General features: G+C 51.9%; 1 protein-coding gene and 1 long non-coding RNA gene across 5 annotated transcripts in view; one reads left to right on the top strand and one right to left on the bottom strand.

Annotated features, from left to right (window-relative positions):
- Nucleotides 1–276: 276 nt before the first annotated feature.
- On the bottom strand, nucleotides 277–6,866 carry LOC108394704 (uncharacterized). The gene is made up of 3 exons (XR_001852493.3): nucleotides 6,147–6,866; nucleotides 4,080–4,224; nucleotides 277–1,165 (listed from the first exon to the last, which is right to left on the bottom strand). It is a non-coding gene; the product is annotated as an uncharacterized lncRNA (long non-coding RNA).
- The window catches only part of RHBDL3 (rhomboid like 3), a 43,906-nt gene continuing 22,916 nt past the window's right edge, over nucleotides 4,998–25,987 (top strand). For 2 of the 4 annotated variants that reach the window (XM_037018661.2, XM_017656414.3), the window contains exons 1-5: nucleotides 4,998–5,648; nucleotides 7,202–7,225; nucleotides 20,360–20,518; nucleotides 22,645–22,869; nucleotides 25,755–25,903. In XM_037018661.2, the coding sequence (XP_036874556.2) occupies nucleotides 5,538–5,648; nucleotides 7,202–7,225; nucleotides 20,360–20,518; nucleotides 22,645–22,869; nucleotides 25,755–25,903 (668 nt within the window). In that variant the 5' untranslated portion in view covers nucleotides 4,998–5,537. The remainder of the gene's footprint in view (nucleotides 5,649–7,201; nucleotides 7,226–20,359; nucleotides 20,519–22,644; nucleotides 22,870–25,754; nucleotides 25,904–25,987) is intronic. The other 2 variants (XM_037018662.2, XM_017656415.3) reach the window with 1 other exon arrangement.

Raw genomic sequence — 25,987 nt, 5'->3', positions numbered from 1 at the left:
GGGCACCCCATGGGGGCCCTGCCCAGTTGCCCTGGGAGAAAGTTCCTGCAGGCAGGGGCCAGGACCAACGGCACTCACCACATCAGGGGCTTTGTCTTTCACTCTGAAAACAGGAAATTTGGTGAAAGAAATGGGAAATTAAGCTGCTTCTGGGCCCATTTGTAAAATGGAGGCAACTGCCCTGTTCTGCTTACCTCAGAAAAGGCTGGTTTTTTGAGGATGCAATGGAATGAAAAATATGGAAGTGCTTTGAAAGAAAGGCAGCAGGCACAGAACTGCATTTTTATTATGCAGGAGAATCTTTTCTCCATAAAATAAAGCTTGTTTTTTGTTGGGGGCTGAAAGTAATAACTATGCAATTAGACTTGGTGTCATAGCAAGAGAGACACTCCGTTTCTCATTAAACCGACGTTTGTTCAGCTCCTATGGTGTTCAGTGTTGCAGGCTGTGATGGATGCAAAACTGAATGAGCCATATCTTCCCCTTCAAGGAATATACATTCTCATGTAAGGAAAAATAAAACTTAGATGAGATAATGCAAGGTCAAAAGAAAAAAGTGACTCAGAGGAGGGAGTGGTCTGTTGGGGCTCCAGAGCTGGGGAAAGCCTTCCTGGGGGAGAAGCCTTCATTAGAGAGGCACAACTGAACTGGCTGTGCACTGAGGAGAGGGGACCTACCTTTAGTATTACCAAAAGTCACATAGAGTACTGGAGGCCCAGAGAGAATCCAGAAACAGAACCCCAGGGACAGACAAGCCCCAAGAAGATGGCCGAGAGGAAGATGAGACCCAGCAAAGCAGCTGATCGTTTCCCTGAGTAGGTGGTTGGCTAAACCTTGGACCTGGGAATGTTTCCTCTGTGCCTTTGTGAGCTTCCCTTTTGGGTGCCCATGGCTCTCTTTGAACGGGGTTGGTGTCTGTGAACCTAGACATCTTTCAGTAATGATTTAAGTTACTTGGAAACTTGGGGGCCCTGCAGTGAGAAAGGAAGAGACGAAAGGGGAAAAATTCGTTTAGTGGTGTTGTGCTGTTTGATCTGAAAGACAGCGGGCAATAAGGGAAGAATTCTGGAGCTGGGGATGGAGGGTGGTTGGATAAGTGGCGGTCTCCTCTCTGAGCTGTGTCTGCTGTTTGGACTTGCAGACTTCAAACATGACTGGGGGATTCCTGGAAGACAAAAGAATTCAAGGCTGGAACTTGGATCTCAGTCAAAAATAACTCATGTCTTCATCTCAGGTAGGCAAACGGCAGCAGCTCAGGGCTGTTTGCAGGTTTCTCAGAAGATTGGAGCTGCACATGGAGAGAGGAGCTGTAAGGATCAGTTTAGGTTTGCTTTAGGAAGAAAAAGGGCCTTGAAGGATGTGGGCCAGGCTGGGGGGACATCAGAATGGGAAACTCTTGTTGAAAAAGAGGCCCAAACAGAAGAGGTTCTGAAGAAAAATCACCCACATTTAGCGCCCCCTGCTCGACACTGTCATTTGCTTTGAGAGGTAATTACAGCCCTTAATGTTTCTTCCCTGGCTTCTCATTAGCTCACATTATCCACAAACAAACTCCACGGCTTCCCTCACTCAGCCTCCCTCTCTCAGCAGGTCTTCTTGGCTTTCCTGGTTCACCCGTGGGAGCCTGGCGCTGTAGCCCCCTAGGTTCAGAACATTGGCTCCTTAAAACACTCCTCCCTCTCCTGGTAGGTGCATCCTCAAGACTCAGTCCTGCAACAGCTCTTCCCTCTGCCTTCCTCCTTCCTCCTTCCTCCTTCCTCCCTCCTCCCTCTGGGCTGTAATTAAAGGATTATCTAATTTTCTCCCAGGAGGGCAGGGTCTGGGTCTTATTTTTTGTATTCTCAGCACCTTGGCCAGGGTCTGGCAAATAATGGACACTCTCACCACGTTAGTTGAATTGCACTCTTGAGCTGCTGCCAACCTAATCTTTCTAAAATGCCGCTCCAGTTAGAAGCCAGCACCGCTTCTCTGTTACCCACTGAGCAAGGTCCAGCCTCCTCAGATTGGCACTAAAGGACCTTTTCAACATGGTTCTCACCTACCTGGCCATGCCCACTCTGTGCTCACCTACCGAAGTGCTCCCATTACAGTTGGTGGTGTTCCTTTCTCTGTGCCTTTGCTGCAGTGGGTCCCTCCACCCAGAAACCCCTCCCCTTTCTACCCCAAAGCTGCCACATCTTTCAAGGCTTATCTCACTGCCCTCTGAACTAACTGAGTTTGACTTTTGGAGTTCAGACTGCTCTCTCCCAGGCTCTTATCCTGTTCTGCATTGACTTAGGGTGCCTGGTTAGACACTTTAAAAGAGGTCATGGGTGTGGAGTGCTTACAGAATGAAGAGCAGGGTATAAATGCATTCACCTCGTGTTTGCTGTCCTTTCCCACTTGACCTGTGGTTCTCTGAGGGCAGGGCCTGTGTACAGTCACCCCAAAGCATCTACAGGTGCCTGGCCATGGTAGCTGTTCAGTGAAAGTGAGTAAGCACCATGCCCATCCTCTCCTCTGTGTCCAATAGGGCACAGAATGTGCCAGCATGCATACTGTCTTAGGTCAGAGTGGAACAAAAGCTAACAGATAGACTGGCCATTCCCATCCCTCAGAGGTTTCAGGCCTTGGGCCCCAATCCCCATGTCTCCCTGCCCGCTGGGGAGTGGGTTGCACCTATCTGCAGATTCCTCTGGGGCTCAGGGTGGAATGGGCTAGCAACACTGAAGGCAAAAGTGAGAGTGTGGCCTCAGGTTTATGGAGGATGTTGGATGTCACAGCTGTCTCTAAGTCAAGATGGTGTTCTCTTTCCAGCAGGGGCCTGGGAAAGGGATGCAATGTCCTGAAGGAGGCTTCTGCTAAAGGTTAGGGATGCTTTCCTAGGAGAGTTTTGGGAACACTGTCTGCCAAAGTGGGATGAAATGTTCTTAGGCAGAAAGAGGAACATGATACCCTTCTGGATACTGCTCAGACCTGCCCTCTCCCCTTTATTCTAACTGCTACTGCCCTCATGACCTCTTCTTGGACAGTCCCTCCTATCTCCCTATGCTCAGACCAACCTCCCTCCTATCTTCCACACCAGAGGGATCTTTGAAAATATTACTCTCATGCTCACAATCCTTCCATGGCTCCCACTGTCTTTAGGTAAAGTCCAAGCCTTTCTCATGAAACTTCAAACCCTCCCCTCTGGGCTGGGCTCTTCACATTGAGCACACTGCTCTAATTTCCAGCCACGCCAAATTGCTTGTAGTTCCCCTCTCCTACCCCACTGCTTCATGCCCAGACTTTGCCCATGCTGTTCCCTCTGCCTGGAATGCCTCCCCATCAGCTTTCCTGCTTTGCTTGGTTCTGGGGGCATTTCCTTTGGGAAACCTTCTTGGACCAAAAAGGACCTCCCTCCTTTGTGTTTCTATAAACCCTGGACTTCCCTGGCTATTACCCCAAATTAAAGTTTCTGGAGGTCAGAGTCTGGATCTTATCTATCTCTGTATTCCCAAAGTTCTGTCACTGGCACTTAGTAGGAGCTCAGTACATGTTCAGGAAATTGAGCTGAGCTTGCCAAGATCCCTTCCACTTGAGGGCTAATAGAGCTGGATATGTTGATAAGACCTGTCCCTGACCTGGAGAAGAGGCAGAAATCAAAAGGCAACTGGGATATTGCCCAGGACTGCTCAGCGTCTTGGCAGAGTGGCAAACCCTGCTCTGAGCCCTTCTCCATCTCCAGTCCCCTCCAACCATGCATCCTGGCTCACTTCTTCAGTCCCAGAGATGTAATACAGCCAGCACCCATGCAGGTCACATAGGTAAATGATATGAGGGGGATGGGAGGAGGCAGGGACACTGACGTTTCAGGGCCCCATCCTGCCTCTTGTCCTTCTGGGCTTCTTTCCATAAAGAAGTCAGCCTCTCTTCTGTCCTCTGAATGCTGTTTTCAAAATCACACCCTATGCAGACACTTTTATTTACAAGGAAATCTTGCCAGGATTTTGACTTGTTAGTAGAGTAGGGATTGGGGGAGGGTGGTGAGAAACAAAAATAGTTGAAATGATCACACTTCCTGAAACGGAAATGAAAATTGGTGTCTGTAGCAAACTCACCTAATTAGAATGTAGTTAATTTCCTCTTCTGTTTAAGAGGGACAGTCATTGTCAGGTGAGATGGTCACAGGTTGGATCCTGGGCCTGGGGTTGTGTTTGCATTATTCCTAATTGCAGACTTCATGACTGGAAAGAGGCTCCCGTTCTGAGAGGGAAAGAGAGGAGCAAAGGCCAGTGAGTGGGTGGGTGGCTGGGTGGCTGGTGGGAAGAGGAAGAGTGTGGAAAGGTACCACCTTGGTGCAGGCTAGGGACTGCCTGTGAGATATCACCAGGAGTGAGTCCCTGAGCCTCTTGAGGCAGGCAGGCACTATCCCAGCTGGCCACTGGTGCCACTTAACAGGTGGAGCCTGTGCTTCTGGGACACATCTCACCTGGCAGGCCTTTCTTACAGGGAAACAGCACCATTTTTTTTTTTTCTTGAAAAGATTCTCTATTCCTTTGCTCTAATTTCATTCCTACTTGCTTTAGTTTCTTCACCTCCCCTCTTCCACTTGGGGCACTTCCCTGAGCTTACCTTTGTCAACCTGGTCAAATGAAGCCAGGGCTCTTTCATACAGCTCTGGATGCAGGGAGGGCAAGATTTACGGTTTGGGGTTCAGGACTCCCCTATCGGACTTCTCCCAAACCTAAATTACTAGGCCTAGTGAGACGCCCCAGAATCTGAGATCGAAGTCAAGAGAGATGGAAAAGTGGGGGGGGCGGATGCTGTCCTCTCAGCATCCCACCCAGTTCACTCCCAGGTAACCCCGACGTTGCCAACTTAGTGAAAACCTTGTCCCTGCCTCCTTCACGCCTCTGCCCTCTCTCCAAGTGACCATTAACCCGATAGGTCTCGGGAAGTGGGCACTACAGCCCTCGGCCCAGTGCGTAAGTCAAACCCGGGCCCGGGGTGGAGGCTGGTGGTGATGGGGCCGGCGACCGCGCAGCCCACTTCCCGCTAACCCCGCCGCAGCTCTCCCATCCGTCCCCGGGCCTCGCCGCTCTGACCGAATTGGCCCGGGTGGTGGCGCCCAGGGCGAGAGCAGGGGGACGCAGGCCCCGGGAGCAGCCCCGCCCCCGCGCGCGCGCACCGCCCCCGAGGAGTTCGCGGGGAGGAGGAGACTCGGGCGCAGAGCGGGGGCGCGGGAAGCGGGAGGGAGCGCGGGGAGCCACGGGGCCGGAGCCGGCCCAAGGGCGCCCTCGCCTCGCAGCCGGGAGTGGGGCCCGGGACGGAGGCGGAAGGCGGCGGGGCCGCAAGCGCCGAGAAGTTTAGCGGCGGAGGGGCCGGGTGGGACCAGGGTGGCAAGGCAGGGCGCGGGGGCCGGAGCCATGGGGGCGGGCGCGGGCGGCGGGGCTGGCGCGGAGGCGGCGCGGCGCGCACAGAGCTCCCGGAGCTGCGCCGCCGGCGCGGCGCAAAGTTAGCCCGGCGCCCCGGGACGAGCCCTGCAGCCACCCGGCGTCCCTGGACCCCGCTTCGGCATGGGCGAGCACCCCAGCCCGGGCCCCGCAGTGGCCGCCAACGCCGAGGCGGAGCGTATCGAGGAGCTGGAACCCGAGGCTGAGGAGCAGCCGCCCGTGGCGCCGGAGGACGTGAGTGCCCCTCCCCCGCCCAGGCAAACTTTCTGGGGGGCCCTTAGAGGGGAGCTGTCCCCGTTTCTCCCCCGCGAGGCAACTTGCAGGGTTCAAGGGGATGCGGGAGCGCCCCGGATTGGCCGGGTCCCCGCGGGTGGGAGGGGGCGGAGGGACCAGGCTCCCCCTAAAGTGCGCACGCCATCCCCTACCTCGGGCTCCCACGGCTTCCCTGCGGGACCCAATCCCCACCGCCGCGCTGGGGCCCCGTCGGTCGCCGGAGCCCCCTCCCCGCGGCTGGTGCAGTGCCCAGGACACGGCGTTTTCCCGCAGAGGCGGCCGCGTCACAGCACTGACTCCATCCCCTCCCCTCCCCTCGCGACCTGCGGGCTCCCAGAGCCTGGGAAGGAGCGGGCGCCGCAGGGTCCCCGGAACGCGGCAGCGCTGACTGGTCAGGCCGCCCCCTTCTTCCCTCCTGGATTATCTCCTGCCGGGCACCTGCCCTGTCGCGACACTCACTGAAATTCAAGCTGGCCCCAGTCCTGAACCCAGCCGGAAGAGAGAGGGAAGGAGTGCTGGAGAGGTTTTGCTCCCAGAAGGGGGCTCAGGAGTCTCGGACCGAGACGGTGCCAGCGACGGTCCCCTGGGCGAGGGTGGGGAGGGGCTGCCTCAGAGGGCTTCCTTGCCATCTGCTGCTCCAGCCTCCCTCCCTCCGGTCCCGGGAGCCATCCCCAGAGCCCGCACTGGGGAGTCCTGGGAACTGGAGTTTCCTAAGCTTCTCCCTCCCGGGGTTAATCTGCAAACAGGTGAAAAAACTGGGCAACCGCTCTGCCCTACCCCGTCCCTCCTGCAGGGTGGGGAAAGGGAAGTGAAGCCGCCTTCCAACCTTCCAAACCTGAGACCAGAAGTCTGAATGTGCCCCAGGGAGCTGAACATCTTCCCTCCTCTTTGGCTCCCTGTGGTTAAACCTCTCACTTGCTTCTGGCCCCAAAGCCCCGATGGAATCTCCTGTTCTTACCACTCAGGCTTAGCCTTGGAGGAGACTGGGTGAATTTCACCGTATTCGGGGACCCCGCCACCCCACCCAGAAAAAAAAATGCAGGCAAAATGTTAGTGCTTATGCAGAGGGTGAGTTTCCTTAGGAGGGGTCGCTGGCCCCAGCAGAGTGAGACCACTGCAGCAAGTCTGATGGAATAGTGCATTCCCAGGCCTGAGAGTAGACATGGACATAATTTTTTGGCAGCGGAAGTTATTAGAGGCATTTGGACAGAGTTGGATGCCTTTATTGAGTAATTGTTGAGAATTACCCTTCTTCTGCTCGTCCCTCTGCCTTCCTGTCTCCAAAAGGGGGACACTCCACCTGCCTCCCCACCCTGAGTTCCTTCCCTTTACTCTGTGCAGACTCATTCGGGGACCTCTTCTCAGATTTTCCCTGGTCTATCGTGGTGGGTCCCTGAACCTGGGCAGCAGCTTGGAGGCTATGTCAGAAACATCAAGGGGCTGCAGAGTCCTTGGTGATGTGTGTTTCTTTCTCTCCTCTTCCTCCTGTCCTGCATGGCCTCCCTCTCTACCAGCACTGGAAAGTCCTCTTTGATCAGGTATGTGAGCAGTTAAATCTCCCCACTTCCTTCCAGCCTTTCCCACAATCAGTCTCCCTGCTTGCGTGGGCTTCCCTAGCTCTTCACTCCTGAGATGGTGACGTTGGGTGGGGGCGTGGCTTAGTGCAACACTGAGGTTGAGCGGCGCTGTCGCCACTGCTCCCCAGGTTTCAGGAGTAGGCGGTGGGTTCCCCTGAGAGATCTTTCCCTCCTTCCTCCTCCCTATCCTACTTCAGAAAGGTGGGTTTACACCTTGTAGAAACTGGACAATATGTACAGGAGCCTGGGGCATTCTCTATATGCCAGGGGATTGCAGTTGGGTCTGGGGAGGTGGGGGTAGGGCTTAAATTAACATCCCTTCTCCTTTTCTACCTCCACCATCAAAGATCTTTGCCATCTCTGCCATCCTTGGAGGGTGACTCATACTATGGGCTCTTTTGGAAGCTGTCTACTCTAATTTTGTGGCAGGGATGGGGAGTTCTGGGGAAGTATTGTTTGCAATGTGGGGAATGGAGTTGGGAATGCCAGCTCTAGACCTGGAAGATAGACATTTGACCTTCAGCAAGGAAATGGTTTTCTTCTTTGCTTGGTACTCATGTTGAGTGATGTTGTGTATTTCCTTTCCCTCTTCCTTTTTGTGATGCAAAAGGAGAGGAGGAGTGTTGTGGGGGAATAGTGAACACAGTGGCCCTGCAAGTGAGAATGACTGACTCTGAAGATGGTACAACTTTAAGAGACCAGTCTGGTTGGGCATGTGTTGGGTTGCAGAGATAAAGCTGAAAAAGTAACCTGGATCAGACCTTATCCTGTTGTAGTCAGGGAAAGCCTTTGAAAGTTTTTTTTAGCAGATTTGTTATAGGATCCAAGCAATGCTTTGGGAAGATCCTGTGTAATGGTGGGATGGGGGTGAGAAGGATTGCCTGCATGAGAGAGACCAATAGGGAGCATGCTGCAGCAAATGGACGCAGGTGCCTTGACTGGGAAACTGACAGTAAGAACGGAAAGGAAGAGGCGCATGGCGATGGGAACTGGAAGGTCTTTCTGGACCTGAATAGATGAGGTGAACCACGTATCATTTTGAGGTTCTGAACTAGGACAAGGAAAGGTCAGAGTGAGGGTCGGGGGTTGGCAAAAATGACAACTTTGGCTTCAGACAAGTTCAACTGGTGGAGCCAGCTGAATGCAAATGCCCAAGTGGAACCAAAGACTTGGAATTACAACTTGAAAGACATGGCAGACCTGGCCATGGGGGCTTGGGGACATTATCCCCAGCACATGAAGTCTGGCTGTGGTTTGCGGAGCGTCCACTGGCTCCTGTCCCAGTCGGGTAGTGCATCTATGCCTTGGCTTCCGAGTGCCACCCACTCTCCCTCTGGCTCCTAAGAGTATATCAGCAGCTGGCTTGCTGCCCTGAGGCAGGGGGAGCCTCCTGCTGCCACTGACACCACGACCAGCAGGCTGCCAGTCCTTCACACCTCCCACCAGATTTAGAATCAGAACCTAGAACAAAGTGTATCGTTCTTTTTTCTCTGTGTCTTTCTCATTTGGCTGATTTCCTTTGCCTGTCCCTGTATGTTTACATTTTAAAACACACTATTTGGGTGAATGGAAGCAAACTTTAAGTAGGAAGAACTTGAAACTCAGGGGCACAGAGGGAACGTGTAGCACCTAATATTATTAGTAGGTGGCCTATGAAATCTAACTTCTCCCGGTGGAGGGAGGTTCTGGGTGTCACAAAGAGCATTATCCCCTGCTTCTGAGAAGGCCCACCCAGAAACCACTCCAGACAGACAAAATTAATTCTAGGAAAGAAATTCCCAAAATGCAGTCTGGACAACTATTTCTCATGGTAAGTTCTGCCTTGGGTCTACCCCAGTCCCTTGGCATTAGAAGTCTATTTCTGTTGTCTTTCTTCCTGGTGCTTTGTGTTTAAAGAGAGCTGCTCAGGAGCAGGGCCCAGCCTCTGGCAGATACCCAGTCCCTCTGCGTTCCGTCCCTACTTTGTGAAGCCATCCCATGACCACTCCCCTGACAGGGCTAAATGAAGAATAAATATGAAGCTCCACAAATGGACAAACAGCTTCAGGGTGCTCAGCTGTTCAGAAAGCTGGGCCTCCTGACAGGAAGGGTTTGGTGTCGGGTGAACTTGGTGCATGCGCTTAGGAAAGAGTGTGTGGCTGGTGGCTGTAGGTAGGCTGCCTCTCACCGCATACAGAAAGAGCCCTGACAGGGCAAGCTGGCGATGGAGTGGGATTCACACAACACCCATGAGGGCTCCTGCTAGCTGATGTGTTCACCTTCCAGTGGTTGGCAGGTTGGGAGGCCGGCCCCATTCAGTCCTCCTGCCCTCCCTTGGTCAAGGGAACACTGGTGGTCACCTAATTTCAAACTGGGATCTGCTGGGACTGTTTTTTTCCAGGTGTTAGGAATGGAACTGGACCAGTCCCTGTATGCTGTCCGGTTCTTCAGCACATAAGGTAGAATGTGTTTTTTTGACCCAGCATGAAGCTAATTAAACCCCAAGGACTAGAAGCCGTGACCTTGGGCTTTTGGTCCTCTGGTCACCCCTCAACTAAATGCCCAGGATGCCCTATGTGAGAGTTGGAGGTGAAGAAAACACATGACCCCAGGCCCTTTGGAGTTTGTCCAGCCCCACCAGCATCCTGCGCATTTGCCTGGGCTGCTCAGGGAGGGGGTAGCGTGCGTCCCTCCTCACCCCTCTCCAGTTCTCCCCATGGGCCCCAGAAGTTAGAGCAGGTGGGGAACCTGAAGAGCATCTCTTCTATCCCCAGAGGTTCCATGCTTCCTATATGAACCTCTACTTGAGGGAATTGTCTGTTCATATTGTTGGGATCTTAATGGTTTTCCTAAATATCAATTTTTGAATCACCATAAGTATTTATCTGTTGTTACAGTATAATATGGTAAAAAAAATGTCTTATTTTCCTATTGTTGAATCTTTGGGGCTCTTCTTTTATGATTCCTTCTCTTGCTTCAGACCTGAGATAGTTTTCATTCCTCTTCAGGTCTCATAAATATGTTCTTCTATTTCCTACCATTTTTTTCTATGATTTCAAAAGGAATCACCTAACCCTTTACTCCGTCTGGACCTTATTCCTATCCAGTCATGCCAGCAGCATTTATTAAGAAACTCTTCCTTTATGCATTGTTTGAGAAATTTGTTAAGTTTTTATATGTGGTTGGATTTATTTCGATTTCTGATCTATTCCACGGGTATTTGTGATTTTGCCCTGGTTATGCACTCTTTAGTTATTGCCTTATATTCCATAGGTTTCCGACAGGCTCCTCTTTTTCTGACTATGCTTTGATCATCTTAGTCTCAGTCTCTTCCTGAACTCCAGGGCATCAAGGATCCAAGGTCAAATAGTGGGTCAGTAGCAGGTGTGGGACTGGAGCCCTCTTAATCCATATAGAGCTTCTAGGATGAGAAAACCATTTCCAGGTTCACCCTTAAAAATGCCTTCAAGATTTGCAAATGTTTAATGAGTTCTACTAAGTCAATAAAGCACAGTTGCTTTTGAGCTCAAATGAGCAAGAGCAAAAAGGAAGAACTGAAAGTAGCTTGACTGTGTCTCTTTTTACCCCTTCCACTGGGAGCATGCATTTCCCAGACCCCAAAAAGAACTCTGTTTTCTAGTTTCCCAGAAGAAAAGTGGACAAGTCTTCATATCCCGCTGGAATGATAAACATGCTACAACCAGAACATGGGGCAGCTTAGGTGGGCTGTTGGGGCAGAACTCTGGATTTGGAGTGAGATAGACCTACAGTTAAGCCTTACCAACTGGTGACCGGGGTCAAGTGACATTAGCTCTCTGAGCCTCAATGTCTTCATCTGTAAAAATAAGAATGTAATCTCTAACTCCAGAGACAATTGTGGGAATTTAATGGAAGTGAAAACTCTGAGATGTCTAATACCAGTGGATATGCAGCAACTGTCTCTTGACTGGGGATCAGAATTTGCTGGAAGAAGCACAAGGCCCCCACAGGGAAGGCAGCAGCCTCTCTAAACCAGCTCCTTCCCAATCTGGGCTCCTGGAAGGAGAGCCACTTCTGAGCCCAGAGGATTTTTCTGCTTGCTTTACCCAAGTGTCCTCCTTCAGCCTGGGTGTCTTCCCTTGGCCAGACCCTTAAGTCCACATCATTTGCACTTCTCTTCAAAGCTGGTTTAAGGGGGTTCTGGGAGCTGAAAACAGGCTCAGATGAGACTGCTGAATAGTGCGAAGCCACAGAGAAAACTCTTGCCCCGGAAACAGGGACATTTGTGGTGGCCCCTGGAACACATGATTAACTAGCAGAGGGGTTCCCAGGGCAGGACAAAGTCATGGGCTTGACTGGAACCCTTGCCCAAGCTCTACACCTCCTGCTCCCTATCAGGTGGCCTCCTGGGCCCTTGAGCCTGTGGACTTCCTTCCACCACAAAACCAGCATCTCTACCCTGCTGCTGCCCCAGTGACCTGGGCAGTCAGGTTGAATTACCTCTTTTATCCCTGACCAGCCACTCCTGGAAATGCACCTGAGAGTGGTTGTGCAGTGGGGCCAGGGGATCTGAGATTGTGTGCTGCCTGGCTGACACATAACACGTACACACATGTTTGAGAGAATGACAAGTCGAACGACAGGTCTGCATGTGTTGTCTTGGTTCCAATGTCCTCTCCAAGAGCAGACCCTGAGCGGGGTCTGCCTCACTTACGTTGTTCTCCTGGGGCTGCTCCCACCTTAAAGACCATGGATTATTAGAAGGTCAGTGGAACCGTCTTGTCCAGTCTGCTCATTTTGCAAATGAGGAAACAGGTCAGCAACCTGAGGCCACTCTGTGCAGTAGGTCCAGCTCTGCTCCCTCTTCGGCCTATGTTCCTGCCACCAGGCCTTGCTGACTTCCATTCACTCAGCACCTGGTGACCAAGGCAGTGGAGAGGACACACATCTGGTCCAGTCCCAGTTCTGCTTCTAGCAGTAAAGGCAAGTCAGGTAACCCTCCAGGCCTGTTTTCTCATGTGTCAGCTGCCCTCAGGGGTGTCATGGGGCCTAATGAGGTAGTTATGTAGCAGGCCCTCTGACATGTAGTAGTTCTAGGTCTTGAATCAAAGTGTCCAATCTGGGGATCCTTCCACCATATCAAACTAACTTCTTCAGGGCAGGAGCTGGAAAAACACACTTTCCCCATACTTCCCACAGAGAAAGGAGAGAGGTTTTGGACAAAAGCTGCCTGGAAGAGTGTTGATGCCTGAACAAGCATTTCCCTTCTGCACCATGGCTGAGGGCAAAGGTGGGAATGTGGCATCTGGTCACCAGGCGACCGGAGCCGGGCGGGGGCCTCCTCTGTCTGGTGCTCCAATTTGGCAGGTCCTGGTGGTCGCCGGGGAGATTGGGCCCAGGGCAGTGTTCTGTGTTAGGGGAATAGTGTCTTGTGTTGCGAACAGCTAGCAGTAGCCGCCACCTCTGTCCTACCAGCTTTTTTGAAGCAAGGTACAGGTTTGAGTCAGTAAATATTTCTTTGAGAGAGCAAATATTGAGTGTCCAATGTGTGCACATCCATCCTCATCTTGTTGTGATCTCTCAACAGACCTGTGAGGTGAGTGGTGTCATTTGCTCTTGACAGAGGAGAAAACTGAGGCCCCAGGGGGTAGGACTTGGCCAAAGACACAGAGCTAATAGGGACCCACCGCAGAGGGGGTCATATGTGTCTGTGTACACAAGGCCTCTGAGTGGACTCTGAAAAGGGCAGAGATAAAGAGTTTGGTGGCCCTTTATCCTGCCCGCCCTTCTCCCAGTCCCCTCCTCCCTGGGTGCCCTCTATTTTCTGGGGAACCTAAGGGCCCCTTTGGTGGCTTCCAGGAGAAGCAGAAGGAGGAAATGGGTTTAGGCTGAAGGGAGAGGGATGGGAAGATGTCAGACCCCCTTCCCTGCTCATACCCACTCCGCCTCTCCCTGCCCGCAGCATTCCCCCCAGCCCTCACTGCCTAGGACTCCTGCCTGTATGACTGACTCACCCTGGGCGCCCAGGCAGCCATGATGGCTGGGCCTGGATGGATCGGCATAGGTGTTACGTCTGCTCCCGGGCACCCAGGGGCCTGCTTCTGAGTCACAGCCCCCAGCTGTTCCCTAGAGTCTGGGTACCTCTACGGCTTTCCTTGTAGAGGGTGGGGGAGTCTGAAGCGAGGGAAGCAGGGTCTTCCAGGAGGTTCTAACCTTGGGTGAAGAAGGACAGTGTCTGGTAGAAAGAGATGACCCCCACCCCTCCCTCACAGCCCAGGTGTGGAGAGAACTGGTAGTTTTCTGGGGACAAGTCAATTGTTCAGAGGCTCAGCTGGATTCAGGCCAGAATACCTGCTTCTCTTCTGAGGGATGGGTTTTCTGGCTCCCTAATCAGCATGCCAACCTCAGATCGTGGAGTTCAGTCTGATGCATGGGGAGGGGGGGGAATGCCTAAGAGTCAGGTGTGGAGCTTCGGGGAGAAGCCCCGAGAGAGGTGAGCTGCTTTGCTCCAGACTCCCGTTGTGGCAGCTGAAAGAACAGAAGTAATACAGCTGGAAAGCCTGGGTCACTGCAGCTTCTCCAGCTGTCAGAGGCCTGGCCTAGCAAATCCCAGGGGAGCACAAGGGCCCCCTCATGCATCCATGTCAGGAGACCGAGAACAGGAGGGGTCAGAGCCTGGTTTTCGGGAACTGGTCTCTCTCTTTCCCAGGGAGGTTTGAGGTCTTTGCACATCTCCTAGCCCTGGCTTGGAGCAGACCGGGTGGTGTCCTGTTCTACTCACTGGGAGTGCCTCTGGGCGAGTCATTTATCTGTGTATACCTCAGTTTCCATATCTGTTAAGTAGAACTAATCACTCTTACTCTAGGGTGATATGAGAATAAAAGTAACAAAATATTTGTGAAAATGGGTATTTCAGAGTCAGAGGGAAAGCCAGGGAAGTGGTGTGAGGTGGTTTTTCCCTGTGGGGAGAATTAGCACCCTCATTTGGAAGGGGAACTGGAAGAGAAAGCTGCTGCTCCCATAACCTCACCTCCTGACCTCAGCATCTGCAGGCCTGGAACTAATTTATGGAGCTGTAAATATCCATGAATGGGCCCAAATTCCCTGGTGGGCTCTGGCTGCTGGGTAGGGACAGCACTCCTGAGCCATGAGCCCCTGGGCAGCCTCATTAATTCCACTCTGCTCAGAAGCCGGGTAATGATGTAAGGAACCAGCAGATGAGCCCTAGTCCTCCCCAAGTGGGGAGGGGCGGCTGCCCACAACTTCCCCTGCCCCTACATGCACCCCATGTGTGTTACAGGCTTATTCTCTCTTGGTGGACAGAGAGGGGACAGTGGGACTGGGATGGGAGCCTTCCTTAGATTCCAGGACCTAACCTTCCAGCCCTGGGAGGTCTTCACCAGAATGGCACCAGGGTGCTACCTTTGGGGTCCTTGAAAGTGCCCACACCCCTCACTGAGGTCCTGAGCCATGGAGATGTCTTTCAGCTAGATCAGGGAGAGAGAGCTGGTACTTCTGGAACAGGGAAGGGAAGTCAAGTGCTGAGAGCAGGGACCAGATGTGTAATTGTCGTGGAAGTGCAGTTTGTACAAATCATACATTACATAATAGATATAAAATAGATGTGTTCCTTTCTTCTTTCTCTTATGCTTCACTGCTGCCGGGTAAATTCTGAAGCCTTGGCCCGGCTTGCTAGCCTGTAGCTTGGTGGGTAGAGGTGGTGCCGCTGTCCTGGGTGCTGAGCAGGCAGATTCCCAGCTCCTGCAGGGTGTTCCCTAAGAGCTCAGCTCAGGGAACCATTAGGCCAGTCGCTGACCCCTCAGTCTCTCCTGGGGCCTGACATCTCCCTCAACCCTCTAGCTGGGGCCTGGATCACTGGAGGACTCCAGACAAAGTGACAGCTACTTGAGGGCCCATGCCGTTAGGAGACAGAGGCGAAAGACAGGTTGGGGACCACCTGACGAGGGATGGGTTTCACCAAAGGGAAAAATGACTCTACTGTGGACTCCCAAAGAGAGTTCTGTAGAGTGTTACTGTGAAAAAAGCTATAATCAGAGATCCAGTAAGTTTGGGAAATGCTGGGCTGAACAAAATCAGACAGGTTTCTCCAAAAAAAGACCTTACAAGCCCTTAATATGGTTTTTATGCATCATGCCCTTCCAAGTGGGTTTCCCAAATTTATGGGACCACAGAACCCTTATGTCATGCTCTGTCTTGGGCCTGGTGTTTCACAAAACACACATTGGGAAGCCCTGAGCCTGGGGCTATATATTGCATACACAGGGCAGGACAGAGAAAAACAAGAGCAAAGCTGGGGCAGCCAACTCCCATGGGAACTCTGAACCAGTCCCATCTTTTTGCACTGGTTCCCCATCCGTAAAATGAGTGTGAGGTCTGACACATAGTTGATCCTTAGTAAATATTTGTTAAAGGACTGAATGAGAGGATTGGACCGGGGTCTCTCAAACTCTCTTTAGCAGCAACATCTTAGTGCTGGGCGAGTACAGGCTCTGGGCCCCCACCCTGGATGGGAATCCACTGCCCCAACACTGGCCGCTCCAGTGGGTCAGCAGGGCTCTCCGCACCTAGTGTTTCTCCCTCACAAATCAGACCTCATGAGAGTGTCTTCCTCATACGGTTGTTGTGAGGTTTAAGTGGGGGGACTCTATTTCTTATCATCCAAATCAGGGCCATTTGGAGGGTGAAAAGGCTACTGTAGATAATCACATTCAGACATCTGGGATCAACCAGGACCGTCCCAGGCAAACCAGCACACAGCGTGAACAGTGGTTTCAGTGAGGTGGTGCCTGATGCCTAGCAGGCATTCTCCATATGCAGCCCATATTGTGGTGGTGTCCAGCTGGGTAGTATGCAGAGGGCCAATACATAGACCTCCCCACCCCCTCTGGCCTTAGAGGTCTCACTGCCCCGAGAACTCTGCAGAGCAGTTTGAAAACCATGGAGATGTCTTTCAGCTCTCCTGTACCATGCATTATGATTCTCTAACCTGCTGCCCCGCCCCCATTGTCCCCAGGTCTCTCTGACAGCACAGACCTCACGTCCCATGTGAGCTGCCTCATTCTGACCCTGAATTTCCCATCAGCCCTTTGACAGAGAGAGGATGTAAAAGAGCAGATCAGCTGCCTTCATGGGTTGCGGATTTCTCTTCCCTGATCCCCATTTATATATGGTGCGCTTATAAGTGCAGGGGTGGGGATGAACCCCCTGACATTTCCCTGAAAAGGGAGAGTTCCTACCACATGATTGCCAGAGAAACTGAGGCAGTATGGTTAATGATTTGCCCAAGATGGCACAGCTGCTGAGAGCAGGGTTCCTTCTGGAACTCTCCCCCTCTTCTTGCCCCAGAGAGGGTACGGAGCTCTGGGTGGCAACAACACAGAGAGAATTTGAGGGGTGCTTTTCCCAGCCTAGGTCATAAGTGTGCCAGGAAAGCACCCAGGGTGACAGATGTGATACATATCAGAGTGCGTGGGGCCCCAGGCTGGGAAAAACGACCTCGAGAATTAAGGGGCCCGTGCCCTGGGTGCTGCCAGGATTAGCCGTCCTCGGAGCCCCTGGCAGCTCTTTTCAAGGCTGAGGCAGGTGGGCGGGTGCTGTTGGAGTCACTCCTCACTTTGTGCCTTTCTCCTCCGTGTGCCGCCAGCCTCCACTCGGACTTGGCCTGCTCCTCCCTCCACCGTGCTGGGCCTATTCAGAAGGCAGATGCAGGGTTGCTCCCCAACTGCTGGCTCCCCCAGGGCCCCTGCCTGTTCACAGTGCATTCCTCCCATTGCCCCCAGATCAGCCCCAGTCAGCCTGCCTGAACCCACCCAACCCGATCTCAACCCGAGAGTGCCCCTCTGCCCAAAGTGAGTGAATCCAGGGCATGGGGCACCTGGGATGGGGAGTTTGGGGGCTTCAGCACATTATTAACAAGGGAATTGCCCTGGTAGAGTTTGTTTCCCCCAAAACTCCAAACCACAGTACTAGTCTGACCTCATCCCCCACAGGTGGCCTTAAAGGAGGCCCAAAGGCAGGAAGCGTGCCCCGGGTGGGGGGTCAGCCAACCCCCCCACAATGGGGTAATGCCTGTTTAACCAGACACTGAGCCCATGCAACCCTGAAGAGTGAGTGCCCTGCATTGGCTTCAACCCACCACAGCCTGAGGGGATGCCAGCCCTGCTCATAGATGAGGCAATTATGGCTCCAGATGTTTACCCTAAAGTATACAAACTGGTTAGTGGCCCAAACAAGAATGGGATTTTGCCCTGCTCCTTTCAGTCTTCCTTAGAAACTCTTGGCTTTCTGCTGGGGCAGTGGAACCTACTTCTCTGTGCCGTCTGGTGCCTCCTCTCCCTGGCTCGCTGTGTGCTTTTTGCTCCCTTTGTCTCCCTCTCTCTGCCTCCACCTGCCCCCATGGCCCCTGCCCACTGTCAGCCTCTGCTCTTGTCCTCCTCTTCCCGGTTGTTGGGGGTAGGGGCTAGAAGGTGTCCTGTGCACATTTGTGGAGCCCAGGCAGCTGCCCTTCCCCTCCTCTCCCTTCTCCAGTCACCTTCCTTCCTCCCTGAGGCCTCATTACTAGGGTAGAGATGACCCCCCATTGTCTGGCCTGTCTGGCTTGTCTGGCCCTGGCACGAAAGGTAGAGTTTTGGCAGAGAAGAGAGGCTCGGCCTGATTCCAGCTCTTTCTCTGCAGTCTGGAGCCTATAATATGCTTGGGGCAGGACTGGCGGGCCATGGTGGGGGGTGGGAGCTCAAGGAGCCACAGGGCAGCCCCTGTCACTAGGGCAACAGCAGGGAGCCCTGGAGTGGGAGGGAGAGCCGGGGAGCAGGTGGTTCTTTGTCTGGAGCAGGAATAAGGGAGAGGGGCCTTGCTTGATCCCAGCCCCTCACCCCGCTGCCCTCCCAAGCCTCCGAGGCAGCCCCTGGGAGGGATTGGCATTCCTGCTCCAAGTGAATACAAGGTCATTGGGCTTCCTTCCTCCCCCAGCAAGCAGGACAAACTCCAGGCTGTGCAGCAGACCACAGCCCCCTGCAGTGCTCACAGGGTAGGGAGATGGGGGTTGGAATATGGCCTTTCTGAGGACTCAAGGCTGCTGCTTCAACCCCTTCCCCTCCCCTACTCCCCATCAGCCCACTCAGCACCGGTGGGGCCAGGCTGGTGAGTCCCCATGGCCTGTGCCAACCTCCGGGCATGCAAAGGGTCCCAGGCACCAGAAAAGGAGACCCTCCCTGGCTGCCCTGCCCCTTTGCTTCTCCAGCCTTTACTTTCCTATCTAAGCAATAAGGAGGTCAGAACTGTTGCTATTTGAGGCTCTTTCCTGCTTTAAACATCTGTTTAGAGTGGGCTCCTGAGACTCCTAGAGCCCTCTCCTTTCTCAGGCCCACACTCACCTCTTTGATCCTTAGATTTTGTTTCTGAGCAGCAGAGCAACCCCTGGAAGCTGAAGATAGGTGGCAACCAGCAGTGGTGTAGAGGCAGCACCAGGCTGCCTTAGTGTGGAATCGTGGACCACGCCTGCCAGGCAGTCATGTAACTTCTCTGTGCCCATTTTCCTGTGCCTCTATTTGCTCATCTATAAAACAGAGATAATAATAGGACTTGCTTCATAAGATTGTTGTAGAAGTTCAAAGAAATCATATGCATAAAGTGCTTAGAACTGTATTTGGCCCCATGAAAATACTTAGCAAGTATTAGGTGTTTTTATCCTTAAAGATCTTTATAGGAGTAAGGAGTAGGTGAGTTTCCTGAAATACTCAAGGATGTAAACCAAATACCCTGAAACCTGATATGTAGGGTTGAGGGTGGGGCCACATACAGATTTTTAAATAGGTCTCACCAGAGATGTCCTCTCATTGAGTTCTGAGAACTGTAGTGACCTATGACTTGGGGCTCTTGGTTGTTTCTCTTGGACTGTCTTAGAGGCACTGCACACAGAATCAGCCTTCCTAAAATAGTCTTCGCTGACCTGTTCTAGAAAAGGGGAAAACGTGGTTTGCACATGCGGACATCTGCAATGTCTGGGTCTTAAAATTGCAGCAACCCTCCGCAGTATCTCTAGGTGCAGTGGATTCACGTGGAGATGCACTCTGTGGACAAGAAAGTTCTCGGCATCCATGAGAGACAGTGTCATTTTCTAGCAGGATGTGTGCTCTGGTGGCTCTGTGAGGAGAGATGGGCTTTGGTGGAGGGACAGGAAGAAACGGCTTCTCTGAGAGAGATGAGTAAGATCCCATTCTAACTGAACTGATAGACTGTCCCTGGAAAGTCGGAACCCATCTCTTCATCCAAACATCCACTGTTTGTTCACCCAACAAATCTTTATCGATTGCTGATTATGCTGGGCTTTGCGCTAAGCATGGGGGATAAGTTGAGATGCCAACTATCGGGAAGCAAGCAGTCCAGTGAGGAGGCAGAAGCAGACAATTAGACCAGCATGGATGGAGGTCGGAGGTCTCTCCCAAGTGCAGGGGCAGCAGTGAGGACAGACTGTGCCTGAGGGAGCCTTCCCAGAGACAAGGCATCTAAGAAGCTAGGAAGGGTGAGTTGGAGCCTCCCACGGAGATGAGGGGGAAAGGGAATCCTAGGCAGGAGGACCCCTGTGTGCAAAGCTGCAGGGGGCAAAAGGGCACAGGGTCAAAGGCAAACACAGCCGAGCACAGTATCTTTGGGGAGCCCTGCCCAGCCCTGGGTACATGGAATGGGACGTGTATAAGTGTAGGCATGAGAAGAGGTGGATGCTGAGGTATTCGCAAGGCTGTGCGTCCTGCTCCCATGGCCCCACACATTCCCCACTGGAGTCCCTCCAGCCCAGGCCGCAGAAGTTCCTCATCTTCCTCTTCTCATCGCCTTTCCATCCTGCTTTCCTCTTGAGCAGAGAGGAGGGAGTTAACCTCTCTGAGCCTGTGTCCTTAACCATGCATGAGAAGGTTAGGTTGGGTGATCTCAAAGGTCCCAGGGCCTTCTAGGGTTTTCAGTGGTTTTCCATGCCCCATGGGAGCCTTGGAAACATTCCAGGCACTGCCCAGGCCTCTGTCGGCAGAGGGCTGGGGACAGAGGTGGTGAATGATGGTGGAGATGGGGCAGAGCTGAGGGGTGCCGATCTACTGACCCCGATGCTGTCTGCTTCTCCTTCAGTTTGACCCTGGGAACACAGGCTACATCAGCACAGGCAAGTTCCGGAGCCTGCTGGAGAGCCACAGCTCCAAGCTGGACCCACACAAAAGGGAGGTGCTCCTGGCTCTCGCTGACAGCCATGCTGATGGACAGATCTGCTACCAGGATTTTGTCAACCTGGTGAGTGCTCTGCGCCCACACCACTGGAAGATTGTGGCTTAGAGGAGAGATGTTCAGAGTGGACACAGGAAGCGGGGTGCAGAGCTGAGCTAAATGGGCATGTGGGGACAGTCGGGATTCATAGGCTGGGCAGTGGAGATGAGCCGTGACTTGGAGCCCAGCAGGGCCACCAAAGACCAGGCCGTGGGTTTGAGTCTACATGGCCTCATCACACAGCCCCAGTGCCACATGTTTGCAGCATGACCTGTTCTGGCTCAGGCAGAGTGAGGGTATGGGTGCATCCACCTGGAAGAAGAGGCTTCCTTATCTAATTAGCATAGAAACACCACATGGGCTAACGTGGACTCGCAGCTCACACAGATCTGGATTGAATCCTGATCCTGTGACTTATGATCTGTGAGTCCTTGAGAGAATTAGTTACCCTCTCCGAGCCTTAGTCCTCACCCTTGTAACACGAGGGATAACACTATGCACCAAATACTTAAGGCAACACACTCTTGTGCTGCTGTTTACACCCCTGTCTCTCCTTGTAAGCTCCATGAGGCCTACGACCATGGATACTACTGTGCCCAGCACAGTTCTAGGCACAGCAAAGGTGCAGGTGAATGGTGAGTGTGTGTGTGTGTACATGCTTCTCCTGTGCTCATGCTGGGCCTGTCCCAACCATGGGCTATGTGCATGTTTGTAAGTGTGCGGCGCACACCTGGGGATTGGGAGAAAGGATGGTAAGAGTGGCTGCAAAATAACTTGACAGCATGGTCATGTCTTGGGCTTGAGGTGTACATGGAGCCCCAAGCCCTGCCTGTATTTACAGAACTCCTGAGCTGCTAAGGAGAACCAGATCCAAGCTTTGTAGGCATGGAGGGGATGAGATTGAGTTATCCTAGTTAGAATGATTAGAAGGAGTTCATCTGGGAAGGCCTGCTGGAGGGGGTAAGCTTAAGCTGGATTTTGAAGGTGAGAGGTGGCAGAACCCAGGAGTGGGGAAGGGGCTCTGCAGATGGAGGCTCCTTCTGCCTGGCCTGGTCTGAACACAGACCTCCCCCAGCTATCTTCACCCTGATGGGGCTTCACACCTCCTGTGCCTTGTTCTGGCCTGGTTCACCTAGTCCCACCCCAGCGCCCATGGAACAGCCACCCAGGCAGGGCTGTGGCCCCTGGGGTTGGGAGAGCTGTATCTCTAGGATGTCTCCCCATAAGAAGGTCATGGAGTGTCATTGTGGAGGGCAGGTGGGAGGCAGTGGGAGGCTGGAAGTCAGCAAGGCTGCCTCTGGTTTCTGGGAATCAGGCTAACTAGTGAGTTTGTGTCAGGACAGCCTCAGGCTGCTGAGAGTAAGGTCAGTCCTCAGGCAGGGCTCTATGACCAGTTCCTGGCTCACTAAACATTAGAAGTCCTTTGAAGGCCCTCTGGAGTGGTGGCCTTCCACAGGCAGAGCTTTGGGTTCTGGTTCTAGGACCTCTCTGCTACTCACCTGTCTAACCAAGGGCTGCAGCCCTCTTCCCTAGCTAGTGTGTCTGAGGACACAAACTCCTTACTCATCCTTCAGTTTTCACTTAGATGCCACGTCCTCCAGGAAGCCCTCCCTGACCACCTGGAGCCAGGTCAGGCTCCCTCCTGTAATGCTCCCACAGCAGCCTTCACACTGAACCACAATTGCAGATTACTTATCTGTCTTGAGCACCACTGTACTCCTGTGTCTGGCGATATGCCTGATACTTAGTAGTTGCTTGGTATATTGTGACAGCATGGTTGGTGGGTGGGTAGATGAAAAGAAGGGATAGTGAATATGAACACAGGCTCTGGTGCTTAAGTGGGTTTGAGCTTGAAGGGTTTCTAAAACTCTGTGCTTTGGTTTCCTTATCTAGCAGAATGGGGATATTCATAGTCCTTATCTGACAGGTAGACCAGTTGTATCAAATGAGCCAAAAAACGTGAAGTGCTTAGAATAATACAACTCTTGACACATGAGAGCTCAGGGAATAATGCTTCTTATTAACTATTTATAAAAGAAAAGAGGAGGTGGAATTAAGCTTGGTTGGTCTGAGGAACGTGCTGGCTGGGTAATCGGTTGGGCTCCCCTGAGACCCCGGCTCTGACCCTCTCCCTCACCCTGTTTCCTGTTCAGATGAGCAACAAGCGGTCCAACAGCTTCCGCCAGGCCATCCTGCAGGGGAACCGCAGGCTCTCCAGCAAGGCCCTGCTGGAGGAGAAAGGGCTGAACCTGTCGCAGCGACTGATCCGCCATGTGGCCTACGAGACCCTGCCCCGGGAGATTGACCGCAAGTGGTACTACGACAGTTACACCTGCTGCCCGCCACCCTGGTTCATGATCACAGTGACACTGCTGGAGGCAAGGACATGGGTGGGGAAGGGGCTGCTCAGCCTTAGCGAGTGGGGGACCAAGAGGATATCTGAGATCATGGGGGAGGATCGTAAGGCAACGGCTGAGGGTCAAATAGCAATAGTCATTGCCAGGCAGGCCCTGGCACAGGGTATACAAATGTTGCAACAACCCCTGGACCACAAGGATATCCCAGAAATAATTATTTCCAGCCACATTCACTGCAGCAAAATCTGCATATGAGCACCTGCACCAAAACAATACCAAGAAAGCAATGTAGAAAGTTCGTTGGGTTGGGAAGTTAAGCTAGGCTAACTCTTTAAAACCAATTTATTTCAGTTCCTCCCTGAGTGAGTAACATGGACAAGTCATTTGCTCCCCTGGGACTGCATCCTCCCCCTATAGAGGAGGAATAACCAGGCCCACCCCCCTTCTCCCAAAGGACCACTGTGGTTTGAGTGAGAGTGGCTGGTGGTACTTTCTGAACACCGGAGCATCACCCAAACACACAGGGGAGGGAGTGTTTATGAACACAAAAATGTGGACTTAACTGTTTGGAAAGCACATTCACCGCTTAGGGAATCATCAGCACTTATTATTCTCAAAGTCTCCTGCTTATGCAACAGAACCCAAAGGTACCACTTGCTGAATCAGTGCCCCTGCATGAGGAACTCTGAATTCTTTGGGCTGTTCAGCCTAAGAACCTGTGGGCCCCCCAAGCCCAGCTCCTGGATGGAAGCTTGGCTTCCCTTTGGCATTTTGTAATCTCCACTGTTTCTCTTCCAGAGCCATGGGCCTAATTACCACCCCTGCATATGTTCTTGTAAAGTTCCTGCCAAATCAAATGGCAGGATCGTTAAAGCTTCACAGCATCCTTCTTTTTCAGCTGGACTGCAGACCAGAGAGCTCCTTGTTTGTTGTTAGGCTTCATCTGAGTACATGTTGTAATAGTGATTTTTCTGAGATATTCTAGGACTTGTTCTCCAAATGCTTACTGTGTTGGTCTATTTATTAAATTCTATTTGAAGACCAGTAATAATGAGCTGCCTTGGAAGCTGTGTTTGCTTCTGGCCACCCACATTGTGTTAGGTGGACAGAACAGCTCCCCAGAGAGCCCAGGGGACTCTAAATGCCATGTTCCTGAGCCATTCCCAGGCTTGGCCCTGGGGGTCTTAACCTGACGCTAAATACAGCTGTGTTCGCTGAGTGCAGGCTGGACATCCTACTGGCTCTTCATGTACTTTCCCACTTTCAAACCTCTGACCACCCTGGAAGTTCAGACAGTGATATCCCCATTTTCCAGATGAGGAAACCAATGACCAGAGAATTCAAATAATTTGTCCAGGGCCATCCAGAGGAGCCAGATAGGCTTCAGATCTCCAGAAACCTCAGCTATGTGAACACAACCGCCAATCTAGAAGAAAATGCTGATATAACTGTTTCAAAGCCTAAGACTTTTATTTTATGTACAGTTCTAGTAAGCTGGTTTCCTGATTCCATAACAGAAAATAGAAGGGCCGTGGTAGCAAGCTACTAGAAGGGGTCCACAACCAGCCAGCAATGAGAAGTAAGAACCTGGGTGCAGAACCTAGTTAACAACCTGCTGGCAACCTGGCAGTATGGGAGAAGACAAAAGAAAATTTAAAAGCAGACCTGAGTCTTAAAGAAACACAAGAATTTGGGGCCATTTAGTATAAGAATGTAAACCTCTCAATTGCTGGAAAAGACCTCACTCCTATAACCCAGATCAATTACTGAGGCATCCTTAAAAGACTATGCATAAACCCTGATTAAGAACACAGGGACATGGATGATGCCTTTTAGAAAGAGCTCCAGAAAAAAAAATGGTTAAATACCCTTCTGGGGCTTAAACAAGTGTGCTTCAGTCATCTGCAAAACAACTTATGTGGAGTGTACTTGGGGATGCAGAGAAACTGGAGTGCTTGCGCACCTTTAGTAGGAATGTAAAGTGGTGCAGCCACTATGGGAAGCAGTATGGTGGTCCCTCAGAAAATTAAACATAAAATTACCATATGATCCAGCAATTGTACTTCTGGGTATATATCCAAAAGAACTGAAAGCAGGGACTCAAAAAGATATTTGTACATCCATGTGAATAGCATTGTTCACAATAGCTAAAAAGTAGAAACAACCAGTGTCTCCATTAATGGATGAATGGATAAGCAATGTGTGGTATAAATACAGCAGAATATTATTCAGCCTTAAAAAGGAAGGAAATGCTGACATGCATGGATCTTGAGAACATTATGCTAAGTGAAATAAGCCTGTCACCAAAAGACAGACACTGTATGAGTCCACTTGTATGAAATACCTAGAAGAATCAAATTCATAGAGACAGAAAGTAGAGGGGAGGTTGCCAGGGACTGAGGGAAAGGAGAGTGGGAAGTTAGTATTGAACAGGTATAGAGTTTTAGCTTTGCAAAGATGCAAAGACTTCTGTGGCTGGACAGTGGTGATGGTTTCAGAACAATGTGAATGTACTTAATGCCACTGAGCTGTATGCTTAAAACTGATTACCATGGTAACTTTCATATTATGTGTATTTTCCCACAATTTTAAAAAAAAGCAACTTATGTGGAATTGCATCATCCTCCCAAATGGGGATGTGAGTTATTACTGGAATTAAAGTGTAAAATCCTCCAAGCCCTTCCTGCTTAGTAGGGAGGGTGGGGACCATGTAACCATTTTGTGAACAGTTAGCACAAAATAATCAAACAGAAGTGGGGTAAGAGATGGTTGAAAGCTAGGCTGAGCCCTGGCCATAGGAGTGTCCCTCATTCACTGCAAAGATCTTCCAAAGGTCAGCACAAGAGGGATTCTGGGCAAGTTTTGTACCTAGTAACAGGCCCTCTCCATTTTGTACTTTCCTCCAGATTGCCTTTTTCCTCTACAATGGAGTGTCGCTTGATCAATTTGTGCTGCAGGTAACCCACCCACGATACCTGAAGAACTCACTGGTTTACCACCCACAGCTCCGAGCACAAGCTTGGCGCTACCTGACCTACATCTTCATGCATGCCGGGTGAGTGCCTGTCTTATTCCACTCTGTCAAGAGTCCTTATAGAAAAATAAGTAGTCCAGATAACCTGGACTGAAATATATGTGT

This window comes from Manis javanica, chromosome 4 (assembly GCF_040802235.1).
Source record: "Manis javanica isolate MJ-LG chromosome 4, MJ_LKY, whole genome shotgun sequence".
Taxonomy (NCBI): Eukaryota; Metazoa; Chordata; class Mammalia; order Pholidota; family Manidae; genus Manis; species Manis javanica.
The sequence above is the reverse complement of the archived record's forward strand: the minus strand, read 5'-3'. Positions and strand labels throughout refer to the sequence as shown.